The following is a 19,732-nucleotide window of genomic DNA, read 5'->3' as shown; positions in this document are numbered from 1 at the left end:
GGAAACAATGTGTTTGATGGTTGTGTTTAAGCTGTATGGTGTTTTAGCACCATTATCTTTAAGTACAATTTACGCGGCGCTACGCTTATTGCATGTGGTCTGACTCCTACACTCTATCCGATACATAAAGGTAGTACGGACCCTGTCAGGAAGCTTTCGATCCAGAGGGTAAAAGACAGAACTTCTCAGCTGAAGGTCTACTAGTGAAAAAAGCCTTGATAAGAGACAATGAGCGCTTTCCCATAAACGAGCTTAGCATGAGGAAGAGATGTCCTTGGGTTTCACATCACTGCATTAAACAGCGATTTCTAAGCCTGCAAATAAAGTTTCTTGGAAGAACAAAAAAAATAAAAAAATAAAAAACAATGCTCTGCATACGTTAACCTATATAATACAATATTCTATGATCACAAAGCAGAAGCATTTTGGTAGCTATGACAACGAGCAGAATAGCTGATTTAACTAGAAAATGGAAATAATTTAAACAGAGTGCATCTGTTTTTTTAAGCAGTTTCCTTTGGGGAATAATTAGTCATTTCAGGGTGATTCATGACTTCAGATTACAACGGATTCTGAAATGGAAGGGAATGGTTTTCCCGGAACTGCACATCTTATTATATAACCATTAAGTTTCTCTCTTTAATAGTTTATCCTCATTTTTTTCTTACCCTTATTAAATAGCACTAACGAAGCTTGGGTGATTGGATAAGCCCCACAAACAAATAAAGGCCAGTTCACATATACTACTAAATTTATATAAAAGGCCAGATTCATTATTTTCCCATTAACTATTCATTACTGCGGTAAATAATAATAAAGAAAAAAAACAGAAGGAATTAGTCAAGTTAATGACAGAAAACTCAATTTCATCGTTAATCTGAGAGGTCAGTGTCCCAAGTGAACACAATTTTTTCATTTCTTTTTAGGTTTATAATAGTGTTTTTTTTTTCTTGCTATATGATTTTTCTGCTTCGGATTATAATATGTAATATTTAGTAGCTCTGTACTTTCATATCACAGACAGAAAGCTCCAGTGAATGCGTGATTATTCCCCGACTATAGACAGAATAGTAATAATGCAACACATGTTGTAGTCTCCTTGGGTAGATCGTGGATCTTGTGCCTGCCCTCCATGCTCGGTGATATATTTTCAGCATGGTAAGAGGACTATATCCCTCCTGCAGGCTGGAGCTCTTACCGGAAGTCAATCAGTACCTATTGCGGGACAGCCCTGGTGGGACCGTTCTCTGCACCTAGAAAAGCCATCACATTTATTGGCCATTTACACAGTTCGCTTTATGAATTCCTGTTCTCGCTAATGTGTTAACCCATTAAGGTCCAGTGGTTTTTGTAGGCCTTAGCATTCTTATGCTGATGAAGGTTTGATGTTGGAATGCCTTTAAAAGGCCAATTTTAGATTACATGTATGGGCATCAGTCCTTTGGGAATTTAATGAGACACACACACACACACACTATACACCTGACCATTAAACCAACAAATGTATTTAGAATGCAATATGTAGTTGCCCCCACCCCCTTCTGTGAAGGCTTTTCACAAGATTTTAGAGTATTTGAGCATACCAAGACATTTGGGAGAATGCTATGCTTCCAACTTTGTGGGAACAGTTTGGGGACCTGTTCTATTCCAGCATGACTGTGCCCCAGTGCACAAAGCAAAGTCCTTAAAGACAGGGCTCGACAAATTTGTTGTGAATCTAGGCGCCAGGTAAAAAAGTTAGGAGCCAGGATTTTTTTAAACTAACAGTTGGTCAGGAGTGATCTGATCATCATCAGCCCACTTACTAAACTCACAGCGTTTGACCTGGAAGCACCCTGGACTTTCAGGTCAGTGCTGTTTGTTTTGTTCTGTTATTTTAACTCTTTCGATGCTGATGTTCCATTGGAGCACAGCATTGACTGATATTTAGTCCCCACAAGTTTGTGGGGACAAATGTTAACCCCTGCAATGCCACGAATGTGCCGTACACAATTGTGGCATTGAAGGGGTTAACACTGCACTGTCGCTCTCAGGGAGCGATCAGACAGCCGGGGGGGTGTTGGGGCTGGTCTCCACACTCATGGGGAGACCAAAGAACCCTCTCCGCTGTCCCTGAAGCTGCCTCTGGCAGCTGGGACTAAATTGCTGGTCTATAGACCAGCCATTGCAGGGGGGAGTCTCTTTGATGACTGCTGTAGGCTTACTAACGGCATTGAAGGGGTTAACGCTGCACTGTCGCTCTCATGGAGCGATCAGGCAGCAGGGGGGTGTTGTTTCAGGTCCCCACACTTGTGTGGGGACCCAATCAACACACAACCCCCTTCCCTGAAGCTGCCTGTGGCAGCTGAAAACACGATTGCTGGTTTTGCAGCAACCGCGTTTTCAGCCTACAGGATCACTCCGTGGGAGTGATCTCAGGCTCGGGGGCGGGCTCTGAGTGGCTGTGCTGTCTGCCCAGACTCCTGGGCAGACAGCAGCGCCCCCGTGTGGTGACTCAGCCTCTTACATCCACAATTTTTTCTGGATGTAAGAGGCTGACAAAACCTAGGCGCCAGGACAAAATTCTGTGTCTGGGATTTGTCGAGCCCTGCCTTAAAGACATGGTTGGATGAGTTTGCTGTAGAAGAAAATGACCCGCACAGAGCCCTGACTTCAACCCCATCAAACACCTTTTGGATGAAATGGAACGGAGATTCTGAGTCAGACCTTCTCATCCAACATCATTGACAGACCTCACAAATGCTCTACTGGATAAAAGAGCAAAAATTCCGACAGAAAGACTCCAAAATCTTGTGGAAAGCCGTCCCAGAAGAGTGCAAGCAGTTATAGCTGCAAATTGGGGGGGGGCAACTACATATTATATGTCTTTGTACTTAGAATGTGATGTCAAAGTCCCTGTTGCTGTAACGGTCAGGTGTCCTAATACTTTTGTCTAATGCTTACTAACAGCATTGAAGGGGTTAACGCTGCACTGTCGCTCTCATGGAGCGATCAGGCAGCAGGGGGGTGTTGTTTCAGGTCCCCACACTTGTGTGGGGACCCAATCAACACACAACCCCCTTCCCTGAAGCTGCCTGTGGCAGCTGAAAACACGATTGCTGGTTTTGCAGCAACCGCGTTTTCAGCCTACAGGATCACTCCGTGGGAGTGATCTCAGGCTCGGGGGCGGGCTCTGAGTGGCTGTGCTGTCTGCCCAGACTCCTGGGCAGACAGCAGCGCCCCCGTGTGGTGACTCAGCCTCTTACATCCACAATTTTTTCTGGATGTAAGAGGCTGACAAAACCTAGGCGCCAGGACAAAATTCTGTGTCGCCATGGCGACCTGGCGCCTGGGATTTGTCGAGCCCTGCCTTAAAGACATGGTTGGATGAGTTTGCTGTAGAAGAAAATGACCCGCACAGAGCCCTGACTTCAACCCCATCAAACACCTTTTGGATGAAATGGAACGGAGATTCTGAGTCAGACCTTCTCATCCAACATCATTGACAGACCTCACAAATGCTCTACTGGATAAAAGAGCAAAAATTCCAACAGAAAGACTCCAAAATCTTGTGGAAAGCCGTCCCAGAAGAGTGCAAGCAGTTATAGCTGCAAATTGGGGGGGGGGCGGGCAACTACATATTATATGTCTTTGTACTTAGAATGTGATGTCAAAGTCCCTGTTGCTGTAACGGTCAGGTGTCCTAATACTTTTGTCTATACATCGTATCTAGATATCTATATATATCAATCAATCACACACACACAAAGGAGTTTCCAGAAATCTACCATTATGTCCTCGAAGAACCAACGCTCCATCTGTCATGTTTTCAAAATGATAAGATTACAGAAGTCAATGAATTCATCTGTATCGGTAAAATGCAAACACTGTTGAAGCAAAAGCAAATCTGAAATGTGCTGTTAAATTATAGTTTCTTGTCAAAGGGAATTTAAAACTAAAATAAATAGTAATAAATGTCCTTGAAAATGCTGTAAACCCCACGTTCACTGGTTCTTATCAAACTCTACCTGCTCTTAGGGAAGAAATTGTGCATGTTTATCTCTGAATGCGTTCCTGCTTTTCCATTTGGCACTCGTATGAAAGCATAGCGTATATATAATGTTCTGTATGTATGGGAGATAAGAGGCAGGTTTAGTCTCTGTGTCATTATGGGATCCAAGAAACAGATGGGAGTGATTAGCCGTCAAGTTTTTATTACCGAGTACACCGAATAACATTAGTTGTTTTTTTGTGAGGGTATTAATTATTGAACTGCTTCAGAGATATATATATATATATATATTTCTATTATTTTTTTAATTTTTTTTTTCCATGGGAAAAAGAAAAAAACAATTCTGAAAACTTTAGATTTTGTGGGGGGGTTTTTCCCGTACCTTCCTATCTCTACATGGGGAGGGAAACCGTTGGTATAAAACCCCCTAGGTTAATCCTTGCCCCCCCGCCGAATTTGGAATAAAGTCGCAATGCGACTTTAAATCCCGTCTTTTTTTTTTTATTGTTTTTTTTTAATACGGAGGAGAGAAAGGGTGCGGCCCGCGTAAGATCGGCAGCCAGGGCAACCGATCTTACGCGGGCCGCACCTCGAGCCCTGCTACTTACCTGTGGGAGGGTCTTCTGTACTGCGTAGAGGAAGCGGAAGCTAGCAGAGAAAGCAGAGGAAGTCTGGGAGCGGCATCGAGGAGCTGCAGTGCAGGTAAGGGGGTGGGGAGGGTGTTTGAATGAGTATGCGTGATTGAGGGAATGAATCTGTGAATGAATGAGCCGGGCCCCACAGCCGGGCCCCTGCAGAAGTCTGCGAGTGGGAGATCCACAGTTCAGGTAAGGGGGTGGGGGGTTTGAGTGTGTGTGTCTGTGTGTGATTAATGGAATGAATGAGTATTTAAATGTTTCTGAATTAGTGTGTGTGTGTGATAGCATGGATGTGTAAGGGGTGGGGGTGGTAGCATGGCATAGGGAGGCTGTAATCACACTTCTAACATCCCCAGGTTCCAGCATGTACTGGCTGTTAGCAGTATATATATATATCTCCAGAAATGCATTTTAACCCCCTATATGCAACTCAGCCCCATGAAATACCTTTTAACCCCCTATATGCCAGAGTGGCATATAGGGGTTTAAGGCATATCATGGGGCAGAGGGGCATATAGGGGGTTAAAAGGCATATCATGGGGCACAGTGGCATATAGGAGGGTATAAGACATTTCTGATATGCCTTTTAACCCCCTATATGCCCCTCTGCCCCATGATATGCCTTTTAACCCCCTATATGCCAGAGTGTCATATAGGGGTATAAGGCGTATCATGGGGCAGAGGGGCATATAGGGGGTTAAAAGGCATATCATGGGGCACAGTGGCATATAGGAGGGTATAAGACATTTCTGGAGGCAGAGTGGCATATAGAGGGTTAAAAGGCACATCATGGGGCAGAGTGGCAAATAGGGGGGTATAAGGCATTTCTGGGGGCAGAGTGGCAAGCCTGAGGGCAGATGTGCATAACTGGGGGGGGCAGGTTGGCAAATAAAAGGAAATAAAAAATATATTTTTCTCAATCATAGCTTTTATTAAATATGAAAATTAGTTTACATGAATTAATATTTACTGGTAAAACTTTTTTCCTATAGGGTAGTCTTATATTCAGGCTTTTTCTTTTTTTCCTAAATTAATATTCAGATTTTCGGGGGTCGTCTTATAATCAGGGTCATCTTATAATCGAGCAAATACGGTATTATTAATAATAATAATAATATTCCACTCCAGTAAATTAATTGAAAGCTGACTTGAAATACAAGTCAATATACAAGAGATATTCATAACGCTGCACTTGACGCGTTATACTTTGGTTTTAACATCGTTGCTCATACCATTGAATCCCTACATCCTCACAGAAATAACTCTTTAATCATATAAAATTCTCTCTCATTCATAATTTGTCAGGAAACGCTCAACTGACACGAAAGCAGGCACCGTACGTTGTCCACAGAGTCCGTAAAAGCGTCTGAAAAGCTTGTGTTTTGTGAGATTGAAAGACGGTTTATTTTTGTGATATGCCAGAGAGCACAACTAAAGTGTTTCTAAGTGAAACAGCTTCTTTATGGGCAAGATTAAAGAAATGGATAAAAGCACGTAATCCACGGGGCAGGTGGTAACCAGAATGCCACAACTCGATACGAAAGGATTCAGGGAGGCACAACAATAGTTCATCAATAACCAAAAACCAAAGAGCCTGGGGCTGTAACCTATAAATGGCTCCTCAAATGCAAAATGTACAGCACATAACTACACGTAATGCGCTGCAGAACGGTATACGGTGACCACCAGGTGATCTTTTAGAGCAGCAAGACTGCTTCCTTCCGCATCGGTAATTACAACGTATTAGCTTAAACCAGAAGGACTTTGCTGTAGCGTATGGCCTTCGCTGCTCATAAAAAAAAATGTTGGCCTACTGAAGGAAGGTAAAAGCTAAAAGGGTATAAAGTAATGAACACAAAGTAGCTATTATTAAACCCATTCACAAATTTCAAATTAAATACCAACACGTTACCATGGAAACAAACTATAGAAAAGAACAAAATGATTGAGCAAATGTCTAATGCACTACTCCATTAAAGTAATCCAAAGAGGAAGCATTTTGGACATAAAAATAATAAATTATGACGGGGTCTCTTTTACTATTAAGTGTTAAGAGAAGTCAGGATTCTATATTTATTCCCTGCTATGTGTTAAAATCCTTTAAGGAGGGGAGGGGGGCTGGAGTTTATGAATGCCCCCTGACACACTTACCAGCATGCATATGTCAACAGGAAGGAATACCTGCCGTCTGCTACTATGATAAGGTACGGCTCTCAAGCAGGTAATAATTCCCTGAGCCTTTCCGATGTGACTGGCCGCGTGATCCGCATGAATATCTTTCACGCCTGAGTAACGGGAAAAGAAAAGAACGCATGATCAGCATTTGAACAAAACAGGTAACTAAAAACCATATCAGCATACACAGAGCATTAGAAACGGTTCTGGAACCTCCATATCCAAAGGGGTTCCTAAGAATAAAAGCGATCAAGTGACAGGTGTGATTCAGTAGATCTGTGGCTGAATGTGGTGATGTGGACCGGCTCATCAAAGACAAACTTGAGCTTGACTACTAAGCACGATGGACATTCCTGGAAAATGTGATGGTTTTTCCCATTTTTAAAACAATTTAGGATCATTTATGTATATTATGCTGAATAACTAAATGCATCTATGGAAGATTGACCTACGCAAATACTGGAAATAACTAAATTACTCTTACCTTTGACACACAATCATTTTTTATGTTGTCGTAAGCATTAGTACCCTAAAGACAAGGTTTGAATGATATAATATAGGGAAATATAAACCCTAAAATAAATAAATGAGCAACTGTGTTCTGTAACAGCCCAGAATAACCCACAAAAGGGGGCTTGAGGCCAGCACACAAGGCAAACATAAGGTTTATAAATGCACCCCTGTAATTAATTCAATGATCAAAGGAAAGCAATTTTAATTCTCAGAGGGATGTCGATTTAAATTTCCTATCATATGTACATGAGATCAAAAGGTGTTACGGGCGGAGGATTATACAAACATAGATTTACTCACCAAGAGTTTCCAAAGTGAGATAGAGCAAGGAGCTCTGGGTGTTCTCTGCGTAGGTTTCAAGCTCTGTGAGGCTGCGATATGGGCGGTCATTCAGATTCTTTTCCTATCAAAGGAGGCCACAATAAAACATTCAAAGGTTGTGAATCACAATCAGGGATATAAAGAGAAGGGGTTAAAAGAGTATGGGGGAAAGGTTCAAAATAACGGCAAGTTCTGCTTTGGTAATAAAAAAATTTAAATATTAAGAAAATATAAATATACTGAAGTCTCCACGCGTCTTCATTGTGTATATAAAGAAAATCAGGGGCTTTTCTCCCTTTTTTTATGTTCATGGCACATAAAGGCATCTGTTTGGCAAGTTACTCCATGGGAAACAAATGAATCTGGGATTCTTATAAATTCACTTATGCCTTGCTTTGTATAATTCTACATACTCTGTTCCTAGGCATCTTAATTTGTTTGCTCTTGCCCCAAATTGTATTAACATCTGTATATGTGAGAACTCTGAAAGCATATGAACTGCACAGATGGGTTTGAGAGTTGCCTAGAACACAGAGACACCTATCAAGAAGACTGAGAATTATCAATGCACATTTTCCTTTCAAAGCTTTTGATGAAGCTACAGCTCCCATTATCAGCCAGGGCAAAACCTGTTCCATCTGGAAGCAAATGTCTAAAACTGTGAACAGACCAGCTCAGATGCAGCTACACTCAAATAACACTCAACAGAAGTCATTTCTCCATAAGATTGTTCTTACAGGATCGAATTGCATTGAAGCATAATCGCCAGCAGGTGGCAGCATTACTATGTTATTTACTCGTGCCTCCTTTTCATTATATCTCAGTCTATAACATATAAAATGCGTATTATAATAATACATATTCTTGGCCACGCCGGGTGGACCCTGCAGAAATAAAATGTATTGTTTACTTTGTATGTGACACCACGGGATGCCAGGGTGAGCGTCCAATACGTGTGTGTCGTGTGGCGATAGACACAGTAGCGGGATCAATTTTATGAGAAAGAAAATCAATGTGTCGAATGTTCTAACATTTCTCCTCATTTCAAACTTCCCTCCTGTGCTTTGTTTTATCCTCTCTCTCTCTCCTTTCCTCCAAACTATACATATTGTGACCCCCCCCCCCCATGAGTTTTCTGGTAATTTTTATCCTGTACACGATTCAATGTCATTTTCATGATGGGCATATACAGTACATTATAAAACCCACTATTTTCAAATTTACATGGGAAAAGCAAAAACATTTCTGTCCCACTACTAAAAGTAACCATTCCAATACCTAATTTCTACGCCTGTATTCATTTTTTCAGAAAAATTGGAAATCTTTTGCTTGTCGTGCATTGCGTCTGTGTATTTGCTGAGTTGTAAGTAACAACTTAACAAAACAATCAGTTTTTGCGTACCAGTCGCACAATAAAAGTCTAAAATGTTCCATGCGTATCTCAACCTCGGGACACCGGTCGTTCTACTCAAGTGACGCTAGCTTCTGGCCAGCCGCCTATAGACTTCAGTTCCATGCACTGTCAAACATTTGGCTGACATCACATTAATCATCTACGGTCTCTGTTCTATAGCATGAGGCTAAGAGGCTGAAAGAGTTAAAAAAGCAAAGCATGGTCTATTAAATCTAAATTAAGAAGCAGAACCTGGAGATCCAATACTTACTCTCTCATCGATAATCCTCGCAAGCCATCTTTTGGTCAGCTTGTGCTTCTGTACAGCCTGAAAGATGAGCGAAGCCACAATTTACTGTTTCAAAAAAATAGTAAGGTGTAAATAGCTCTCATTCTCCAATGTGTGTGACAGTACAGATTTTCACCATTACTCCCGAAACCGTCGCACCCTTATCCTCCATACCCGAGCGTTTACATCAGGAAGAAACGGAGGACTAGACGGGCTGAATAGTTCAAATCTTCTGTCAAATTCCATATTTTCTTTTTATGCCACAATCTATGGCCAATCCCTCTATTCAAGTCCATGTAAGAGCAGCATACAGCTGTTGGGTGGACTCAATCCAATATAACATACAGCTATATCCATAACAAAAAAACACATCGTAGACACGTATTTACTAAACCAAGGGATTACGGAGAGGATAGATAGGGGATGAACTATCTATCCACTTGCCTGGTAAGGCGTCCCACCCCTCTTACCTTGGTTAAACTAGTATAGACTATCTAACTTTCCCTGAGGCAAATGTGTGTCTGGTCTACTCAGGCCAGCCCATGATTTAATCAATAATCCCCTTTCCAGTTGCTGTGTAATTATACCTTGCATTTACCAAGCGGCTGGATTGCATAAATCTGTTGAATATCCAGTTTTTGACTGTTTAGTGGCTTTGGGATTCTTTATAGTCTGTATTGCCATATTTTGGAGTCGATGGCATGAAGTCATCTTAGAACCTTTATAATGCAAGCTCAAAAAAGCAAAATAATTTCACAGCAAAATCATGCAAGCAGAACACAGAGTGTGAAACCATTCGGTTCTCTTAAAGCAATTATTATCTTTGAAAAGTGTTACTATTCTTATGCTATTTCAGTAAAGTACCTTAGATAGTTCAGCAGCCACAGGGTGGTGTGGAGGATTGCCGCTGTATATCTCATCGACAGCATCCCTCCAAAACTGCATCCTCATCACACCGAGATCCCGCTGAGATACCGAGTCTTTCACCTTCCACCGGGATGAGAAAAGGTTCATTATGATTGAAAGGCAAAGTTGTACATTACAGAACACAAACATTATTAAAATAGATCCACATTTAGCAGGACATTTGCTACAGAATCTTCCCTATAAGTTAAACATTTCCGACTTGTATATTCTGTGATTTTTATTCTCTGCTTAATATTTGCAGCTGGGCAATAAAGCGTGCGCACACATGGAAGAGAAGAACTCACCATAGGCTGTAGATATGATTCTTGTCCTGCAGCATTGTCTAGTGGCCGTTACACTACGCTCCTATGTGACAAGCATTTCGTAATGCAGGGAGGTATACGTGCCGGGCCCTCATCCTGCTTCTTTCAGTTACTGCCATCCCTTCCCATGTAAACTCAGGATGCATCTTTAACAGGTTCTTTATGGCGCATCAACAATTCACATCTTATATATAAATAAGGGGGCATAAGTCCTGTTCTCAAGGACCGCGAGCAGGCAGAGTAAATCTGCGTATCACAGCTTGACGAGGCATCCCTTGAGGACTTGGGATGTGCGCTCCAGGTTTAAGTGGTCCCATACAACTCATACAGAAGCGTGTCCTTTTACCGTGGCAATTCATTCTTTTTATTTGCTTTGGTTATTCCAGTTTCCCTTAATGAATACTAATTAACTGCAATCCAGTCACACTTAAGATCCACAACACTGGAATCAGACTTCAGGAGGCTTTTCATAACTCACCGTGAATAGCTGGGCAACCTTTTGAGTCCCACTATCAAGAGCTAGCGGAATAATCAATGTCGGAATTAGATCTTAACTTGATTATCATAACCCACAAAATCATGATGGCGTGAACCCTAGGGTTGCCGGACTATTGTCTATGAATGATAAAAGGCTGGATAATATTCTGTTGTGGATAAACCTGAATTGTTTTAAAGACTGAGTGAGTGTGAAGGTTGTGCTAATGCCTGTAAATCGAACACAAAAACCTTTTCATTAACTCACGGGGCTTTTATATATATATATATATATATATATATATATATATATATATATATATATATATATATATATATATATATATATATATATATATATATATCTTGAAAAGGTTGTTTTAATCTGGGATGCTTTTGTTTTTTTAAATATATATATATGTATAAACAAAACTTTTATTTTGTGAGTTTTAAGAGTCTTGGATATACTGTAGAAAAATGTTCCCCATTTTGCTTTAATGAATACTCTTTCTGATGAAGAACATTAAATACACACCAGATGCATGCGACAGAACACTTACCTGGGACAGTTCCACGTTAAATGCCCGAAGAGCAAAAACAGAACTTTGAGATTCTGGAGGCAACAACAGCGTGCACAGAAATCCTTCATAGTCACGTTTCCTGCGTATGTAAAATAATCATTAATCATTTTTAATTATGTAGCTATATCACAGTTAACATACCATCAGTTTCATCCACTTCCATCCACTTTCTGCCCCTGTTCGCATCTTAATGTCCTGCTTTGGATATTTCCCCTTTTGTGGCTTTTTGTTTCCCCGTATATTTTCTCTTTCATGTTTTCCTATCACCTGCTGATCCTGCCTCCATTTAATCATATGTGTTTATCCCTGACATCAGGATAAAGCTGTGAACTCCTAACGATGTAAGCTCACTAGCTGTGTCCGTACATTCAGCTATAGAATAACTCACAACACAGATTCCCGTACAGGGACCATTTACGCGGTAGAGTATAACAAGAGGTGGGTTAACGGGCAGGGCTATAAATAAAAGAATAAAATGTTTTATTCATTAACACATTATCTTCTGCAATTGATTTATATTCCAAGTGCTCTGATCTCATGGAAAAGGAGGACATCGGGGAATGAAAGTGAGACAGAGGGATTCCGATACCAAAGAGTGCTGGCAAAGGAAACGGGGGAAGACAGAACTTTGATGGACTTCAAGGATCTGAGAATACACATACATTCTATTCAAGAAAATAAAATTCACACTTAGCCAGTGCATGTGCGCGCATGTGTATAACACTATACATACACAAAATAACACAACAACACTATGCACACATACACACTGAATCTGGCACTACAATACAATAGACATACTGACTCTGGAGCTATACATACACACACTAACCCTGACACTATAGTACACTCACACTCACATACTCTACTCTCCTGCCACTGCCCACCTTCTGCCATTGTGAATCCAGCACTCTATGCTTTCCTGCAGGTTTGTGGCGAGGGGAGGGCCGTGAGGCACCTAGCATGGCTACGTAAGTCACATAACATGCATTACATGACCCAGCCAGGAGCCTCACAGGACCAGCTAGACCACCCCTAACAGGAAAGAACAGGGTGCAGGATTCATAATGGCACTCGGAAAATCCCTGGGTGCCAAGAAGTGGTTTCTAGTTGCCATGGCGCTGACTAAACTATATGGACACAAGTATTGGAACACCAGACCAGACCATTACACCAACAAGGACTTTGACATCGCATTCTTAATACAAAGACATTCTCGTCCAACACAGTGCCTGACCTCACAAATACTCTACTGGATGAATGGGCAGAAATTCCCACAGAAACACCCAAAAATCTTGTGGAAAGCCTTCTATAACTACATATTACGGTCTATGTATTTAGAATGAGATGTCATAAACGTCCCTGTTGGTGTAATGGCCAGGTGTCCCAATACTTTTGTCCATATAGCGTATTAATGCTTGTATTCGAACGAATCGTATGTAATGTTGATTGGTTAATAGCCACGCGTTCTGTGAAACGCCACCGCACTGACTGCTATCCCGCTCTCTGGCATGTTTTACCTGACCAACTCCAAGCAGTAGCCGGCCGCCTGCCCGCTGTTTCCCCTGGTGTTCCACCTGTTCAGCGGGACCCGAACCCGCAACAAGGTCCTCCCGGCCATAGCAGCAATGTCACCCCGCTCGGGGGGCTGGACCGGGAGTCCATTCACTATTGGTGTAAAAGTTTTGAACGTGACATCGCGTACGTCACAGCCCTGCGCCCATGTTGACATCACGTGACCAAGTGACGTGTGAAGCGAGCGCCGCTCTCTGTAAAAGCGTCGCATGAAACCCTTTATTTCTTTGCCGGAGTCGCACGGTGGGTGGTTTGTGTTGTTTTATTGTAGGTTTGTTGCTGTGTATTTGATTGTGGTAATAGTGGCTCTATGTGTACACCCGCGTTCTCACTGCTTAATGAATGGAGCTCGCTGACAGCTTTTGTATATCCTTACGTGTTATGAGCATGTGTGGGAACTTACCGAGTATTCCCTCCGATATTAAGCACTGCGGGTAAAGAAGTAACCTCGCAAGGCCAAACTCTTGATGCTGCTAACCTGATAGGGATGGCAGGTGTCAGTGTGGCTCCTCCAGCATGTCTGTCATGGGGAAAAATGCTTGGGAATATATCTGTTTACCCCGTTACCAAGGTAACTGAATTAGGTGCAGTATAGGGGCCAATTTAAGCACCTTTGGCAAAGTGGAGAAAAAAAAAATAACTGACCACTCTGAGGATCTGCCTGTGCACAGAGTTTTCAGTAATGGTTGATTGTATTCTTTTAATGTGATCTGGGTCTTTTTCTTTGTTCGCTAGATAAATCTGACCAAATGAAAAAGAAAAACCAAGGTGGTGATAAAGGAGGGGCAAAGAAGATGAGTGCAGAGGCTGCAGATCGCGAGGCAGCGACTTCAAGCCGGCCGTGCACCCCTCCACAAACGTCATGGTTTGAATTCTTGTTGGATGAATTCCTGTTGGAAAGCCACTTGATGAAAGCTTCTCCTGGTAGCTATATGCCCTGGTAGCACTTATACACGTGTGTGTGTATGTATATGTATGTATGTATATATATATATATCATAATTGTTATATTAATAGGTATAAAATACCTGACCGATGACGTTATTCATGGCATGCCCAGCACCGCAGTAAAGCATACAGTGGCTTGGGGAACGCAAAAATCTTACCTTTAAATATCAAAGCCTTCAAATAAAACTCATGTGCTAAACAAATCCAGTACTTGGTTGCTAGAGCAGACATCTGTTAAAGTATTCCGTGATTAAGCAACTTTTAATCGGATTGTGATACGGTTTTCTATTTAGCACTTATATGCTGTTTCATGTTTTTCCTGTTTTTCTGGGATTTTAAGGCTCACCTTTTTTGTTATTTCAATCTTTACTTCTTCTGTTTTATGATCCTAGATCCACCTCCCGTTCAACTGATCATTCAGTTTTTGGAGCAGGCATCCAAACCCACTGTGAATGAGCAGAATCAGGTCCAGCCTCCAATTGACAACAAAAGAAATCGCACTCTCAAACTGCTGGCTTTGAAGGTGGCTGCTTATTTAAAATGGGATCTTGATATTCTGGAAAAAAGGTAAGAAAGTTATGGGCTAAGCGCCAAACCGTGAGAGTTTTGACTGCACTGAACTCCAGCAGTGGGGGCTCTCTGATCAACACCTCACTTCCTCTGATCAACTCCACCTATTTTGACAAAGACCAATTCTGGTCCCTTTGTGATATAAGACGTACAGTTTAGTGAATAAAGCCTCTATAGTACACATTGGATGCCAGTTAGCACAATGATTGGTTCCCCAAAAAATCTTAAAATCTCCTGTACGGGCCTGAGTATTCTGAGCTCTTAATGTTCAGAGTTTTTTTTTTTGGAAATTTGAATGAAACCGGAAGATTATGGCTATTTGTTACCAGCCAGAATAGTTAGAGTACTTTTATCAGACATTAGAACCAGTCAGTGGTTGCATTATATGCACATGTTATTATAATACTGATTCTACATTTTAGAGTGTATTTGTGTTTTGTAAATTATTTTTGTTCAGATATAGTTACTAATAAGCTGCTGCAGGCAGTCCCGTATTGGACGCTTCTGTCTGATTTTACTTCCAGATGAAGAAATCCTTGCTCTAATTAGATTTTCAAAATGTATAAAAACATATTTACTTTTTTTAGTTGTATTTTGTGTAGATTACTTTTAACATAGCTTAAATTTATGGTGACACACTATTCCTGCCATGTCTTCTGACACAAAATGCTAGTCGTTAAGGACTTGTTTGGGAAGCATGGAGTAAGGACTTAAGCCCTTCAACATGTTATTAAACTAGTAAATATGCAGAAATTGTTTTCAAAGTAGCTTCTCTGTTCAACAATCTTGTTCTGTTCAGTTTATCAGTCCCTGTCCTGAACATGCTGCTGAATGAGTTGCTGTGTGTGAGCAAAGTGCCTCCAGGAACAAAGCATGTGGATCTGGACCTCGCCAGCCTACCTCCAACCACTACTATGGCGGTTATGCTGTATAACAGATGGTAATGTGGCCAGAATCACCTAGTTTAATGATAGCCGGGACACACAGGGCTATCTGTGGACCCGTGCAAGAACTGGGAGCTTGGAGTATTTATGGGAAGGGAATTATTAATGTACATTGAAGATGGAAAGGGGAGGACTATCTGTTTTGCATTATATACAGTAGAGCCACACAGACACGCCATGCTGCTGGAATGTATTGTCACTGCATAATTTCTAAACCATGTATTTTGTACACCCATAGAGGTAATAGCCTGATATCTGTATGAATTATGTGGTCACTCTGGTGCTTGAATGCTTGTTAAAAATCTGACTCAAGAGGCACATATTGAGAGGTTATCATTTGGTATTCAGGACGTGTGCAGGGTTTAATAAACTGTACAACATCTGTCATTTACAGCATCCATGAGGGGGTCCTAAAGCTGTCTGTTCGCCATAGAGACCGGAAAACATTTTGTCTTTTGTCAGTAAATACTGTCTTATTGGCATGTCTCGTTCTGTTTTAGGGCCGTCAGGACCATCGTTCAGAGCAGCTTCCCAGTAAAACCTGTTAAGCAAGGCCCTCTACAGCCTAGTGTGTAAGTACTGTGCGTCCTAATACATTTCTTACATTTTTATACACTTAAATATTAAAATTATGTGTTAAGCAACTGTATACCCATATAGCCAACCTTTTCATCCCGGTAAACTGAAATTATTCTAAGTGTGCTTACTTTTGCACTTCTCATATTCTTGATTCCCACGTGCACTCTTCATAAGGTATTATTTATGAACCTGTATCATTCTTTTTCTTGTTTTGATTGCCAGAATGAATCAAATTCAACAAGAGAAGGAACTCACTGAAAACATTTTGAAAGTGGTAAGTTGACTTGTGCTAAGTTTTTATCTTTTTTTCCAACCAAGCTCTGCACACTCTCAATGCATTTTTCCATAGCTGCATGGTTCAGTATTTATGTCCTATGAGTTTTGGTTATTTGAGGATATAATGCAGTAAGTAGGACTAATCAGACTTGGGAACTTTTCTTTAGGTTTTCTAGTCAGGGCTAAAATTAACCACTTGCACACACCAAAGTGATGTACCAAACCTTTTTATCTTCTTTTACAGCACATTACATCAAACTCTTTCCAGTACTGGAACTTTGGTGCCGCTCTCAGGCACCCTTACTCCAACCACAAGCACACACTTAAATATGAATCACTTTCTGAACCAACTGATGCACAGACCACTCTCAGCCAAATGATGTCAACACACACACCATATATAAATTTATAGATTGACATTACTATATATTATGTATGTTGCTTTATTATCATTTCCCTCCCAGTCCCTTTACAGATAATGTATCCCCTGTACCTCTCCAATATGCTAAACATTAGCATTATCAAGATAATAAAATGTTGTACATTTAATGGATTTTCTTGTATGAATTCAGATAGGTGTTATTGCTGAAGGGACACTCCACTGTCCCAGGGATCTCTTTTTATATGCATTTTTTAAAGATGGGCAAAAAAATTTACTTACCTTTTGGAAAAGCTGCAGCTTCCCACCCCTCAGTGTCCTGATGGTTTTGTCCCACTGATTGGCTGCCTGTCAGTGGCTGAAAAGGGCTACCATTAAAACCATTAGGGCAGCGCTTTCCACGCATGCACTCCAGGGTCTCCTTAGACCCTTTCCTCCAGCGGTCGCTGAGCCAGGGCTGGAGCTGGCTGGTGGTAGGTATAGCACAGACAGGAGAGTTACGTTTATTAGGCCTGGGGGAAGGGGCAAACGCATATAAGGATATTCTACCGCTCAACTTTGATATGCATTAAAGTGCACAGGGTCGCAGCGGTAACATTGAAGATACTGTAAGTCAAGGGTTGAGTTTGGGGTTCATGTTGCATATAATCCTGTGTGATTTGTTTGCAATCTTTTTATGTTTTTTTTTGTTTGTTTTTTTTTCCTTTCACTTTGTTGGCCTTCTAGCCATTTGTTGGACTTCTAGTAAATAACAACAAGCTGTGTGGAAGTCAACCGGCGGATTTGGTGAAATATCGATCTGTGTGTGTAATGTAGAATGATATCCAGATCTAGGGAACCACTCGCCTACCTTTTTAAACAATGTTGGCTCCTCGTGGAGACTAAACAGGACTCCGGCTGTTCAAACTACTTATATCAAGCGGTTGTTTTTCTCCCTTCAGCTAAAGGAGCAATTGGAGGATTCAATGACTGTGCTAGAAGGAGGTCTCAAACTTAAAAGAGACTTCTATATCCATACCATGAGGACCTTGGACTTGTTGGCTTTGGAGCCTGGTGTGGTCAATGGAGAGACTGAGAATTCAACAGCTGGCTTAAAAATCAGTTGTGAGGAAATGCAGTGCCAGGTAAGAGTGTAATGTTTTACAATGACATTTATCCTCTGCACTTCTCCCAGCCCATATCGCGTATAACATGCATCCATTCCACAAGATATAATAACAATTCATTTTTTTGTTTGCAGGTTTGCTATGACCTTGGGACAGGTTATTTCCAACAAGGACCAACAAACCCTTCAAGTTACGAGAAAGCCAGAGACCATTTTTTTAATACTAAGCAACTTCTTTCAAAGGTATAATAATTTAATAAACTCTTAAATATATAGGAAATGGGTCTAAATGCTGACTGAGTGATGCAGTGTAAGAATAGCACAGAATCGGATGGCAGATTTGGTCTGTCTGTCCTGCCCATTTGTTTTGACCAACTGTAAAACCTCTAATCTTACTTGATCTTTGCACTTATATATATATTATTTTATCCCATGCATCTTGCAATTTCACCCCTCATATTAGCCTCTACTACTTCTGCTGAAATGCTGTTCCACTTATCCACAGTGTAAATGTGTGTATCTATATATGTGTATATATTTTTAATAAAAATATTACAGAGGCATGGATGTAAAATGCTGGTTTACACAAAGTGGAGTTTAATCTGCTTTATTTAAAAGATGTATGCTATCAAATGCAGTCTCTAAAGATAATTGACTGTAGTAGGGGAGCAACAAGAATATCTGCAAATAAATGTAAATTAATTTTCATACATTTCCTGTATTTTTTGTAAATCTTTCCGTTCTGATGTATGCCTTTTCTTTTTTTTTTTTTTTTTTAAAGATTGGTATGGGGTCCCAGCTGTCCATAGATGAGAAGAGGTTAGCAGGATACTGCCAGGCTTGTGGAGTCCTCGCACCTTCAAAGGCAACTGTCCAGCAGTCAACACCCTACAGTCTGATCCACAGCTACATGAAAGCCGCTAATTACCAGGTGACTCGGGACGCTGACGTACTCACCGTTTGGATCGTGTGAACAGGCATTTGAAATATCTGTGACCGTTTTTTCCTCTTCATTTCAGATTTTTTTTTCTTTTTTACGAATTTATCAGGCTTTTTACTTTATTGTAGTCCAAAGGAAGATTGGACCTATACAATAAAGCAGTTGTTTAGTTATCTTAACTTAGATATCTTAATTTCCATATGGCATTACTTTTACCGCTGCTTCCGGAAGGCCTTTCCACCTGTCGACTTCCACTTCTGTGAGTGGAAGTCGACTCAGGTTAATGAGCTGACCACCAGAAGACGTGGCTCATGGCTTTCAAATGCAGCAATGAGAGTGTATATTATGTCAAATGTAGTTGTGTAAAACATCTAATGTAGGATTTCAGGCAATAGGCCAGCATTGTAACCCTATACAGAACTCGCCCCTCTGCTGTTCTACCTCCAGCTAGTCAGTAGCTTCATCTTCTAATGTCTATAAATGAGTTTAACGTTTTTTTTCTCCCCTTCTGCTTCTTAAGGGCGTACTAAAGATTTTTATGGAAGATAACTTGACCGGCACTTTACCGGACCAGTTCAGACAGTCCATTTTAAGAGAGCTTTTCCAGAAAGTACAACAAGGGTAAAAACACACATATGACGTTGTAGGCGATGAACAGAATTCAAAGCAATGTATTCAGCAGAAACGTGAAGAAAATGCTTTTTATTATAGTGATAAGATCTCACACTATTATATGCTCGTTAAGAAAGCAATGGCAAAAATGGGTGTCAAGCTGCTGTTGGACCCCAACTCCCATGATTCTCTGCCTGCCT

The 19,732-nt window shown here is 41.0% G+C and overlaps 2 protein-coding genes across 2 annotated transcripts in view; one reads left to right on the top strand and one right to left on the bottom strand.

Moving 5' to 3' along the window:
- NDUFAF6 (NADH:ubiquinone oxidoreductase complex assembly factor 6) overlaps window positions 1-13,311 on the bottom strand; it is a 17,503-nt gene extending 4,192 nt beyond the window's left edge. Inside the window, exons 1-6 of the mRNA XM_053468262.1 lie at window positions 13,125-13,311; window positions 11,584-11,683; window positions 10,185-10,307; window positions 9,303-9,359; window positions 7,618-7,720; window positions 6,781-6,914 (exon numbers count right to left, since the gene is read on the bottom strand). Of these exons, the coding sequence (XP_053324237.1) occupies window positions 6,781-6,914; window positions 7,618-7,720; window positions 9,303-9,359; window positions 10,185-10,307; window positions 11,584-11,683; window positions 13,125-13,225 (618 nt within the window). The 5' untranslated portion in view covers window positions 13,226-13,311. The remainder of the gene's footprint in view (window positions 1-6,780; window positions 6,915-7,617; window positions 7,721-9,302; window positions 9,360-10,184; window positions 10,308-11,583; window positions 11,684-13,124) is intronic.
- INTS8 (integrator complex subunit 8) overlaps window positions 13,306-19,732 on the top strand; it is a 22,507-nt gene continuing 16,080 nt past the window's right edge. The window contains exons 1-10 of the mRNA XM_053468254.1: window positions 13,306-13,422; window positions 13,915-14,103; window positions 14,520-14,694; window positions 15,497-15,637; window positions 16,142-16,213; window positions 16,443-16,494; window positions 17,817-17,999; window positions 18,116-18,223; window positions 18,762-18,911; window positions 19,441-19,541. Of these exons, the coding sequence (XP_053324229.1) occupies window positions 13,389-13,422; window positions 13,915-14,103; window positions 14,520-14,694; window positions 15,497-15,637; window positions 16,142-16,213; window positions 16,443-16,494; window positions 17,817-17,999; window positions 18,116-18,223; window positions 18,762-18,911; window positions 19,441-19,541 (1,205 nt within the window). The 5' untranslated portion in view covers window positions 13,306-13,388. The remainder of the gene's footprint in view (window positions 13,423-13,914; window positions 14,104-14,519; window positions 14,695-15,496; window positions 15,638-16,141; window positions 16,214-16,442; window positions 16,495-17,816; window positions 18,000-18,115; window positions 18,224-18,761; window positions 18,912-19,440; window positions 19,542-19,732) is intronic.

This window comes from Spea bombifrons, chromosome 5, assembly GCF_027358695.1.
Source record: "Spea bombifrons isolate aSpeBom1 chromosome 5, aSpeBom1.2.pri, whole genome shotgun sequence".
In the NCBI taxonomy this organism is placed as follows: domain Eukaryota; kingdom Metazoa; phylum Chordata; class Amphibia; order Anura; family Pelobatidae; genus Spea; species Spea bombifrons.
This window is presented reverse-complemented; position numbering and strand designations above follow the sequence as displayed.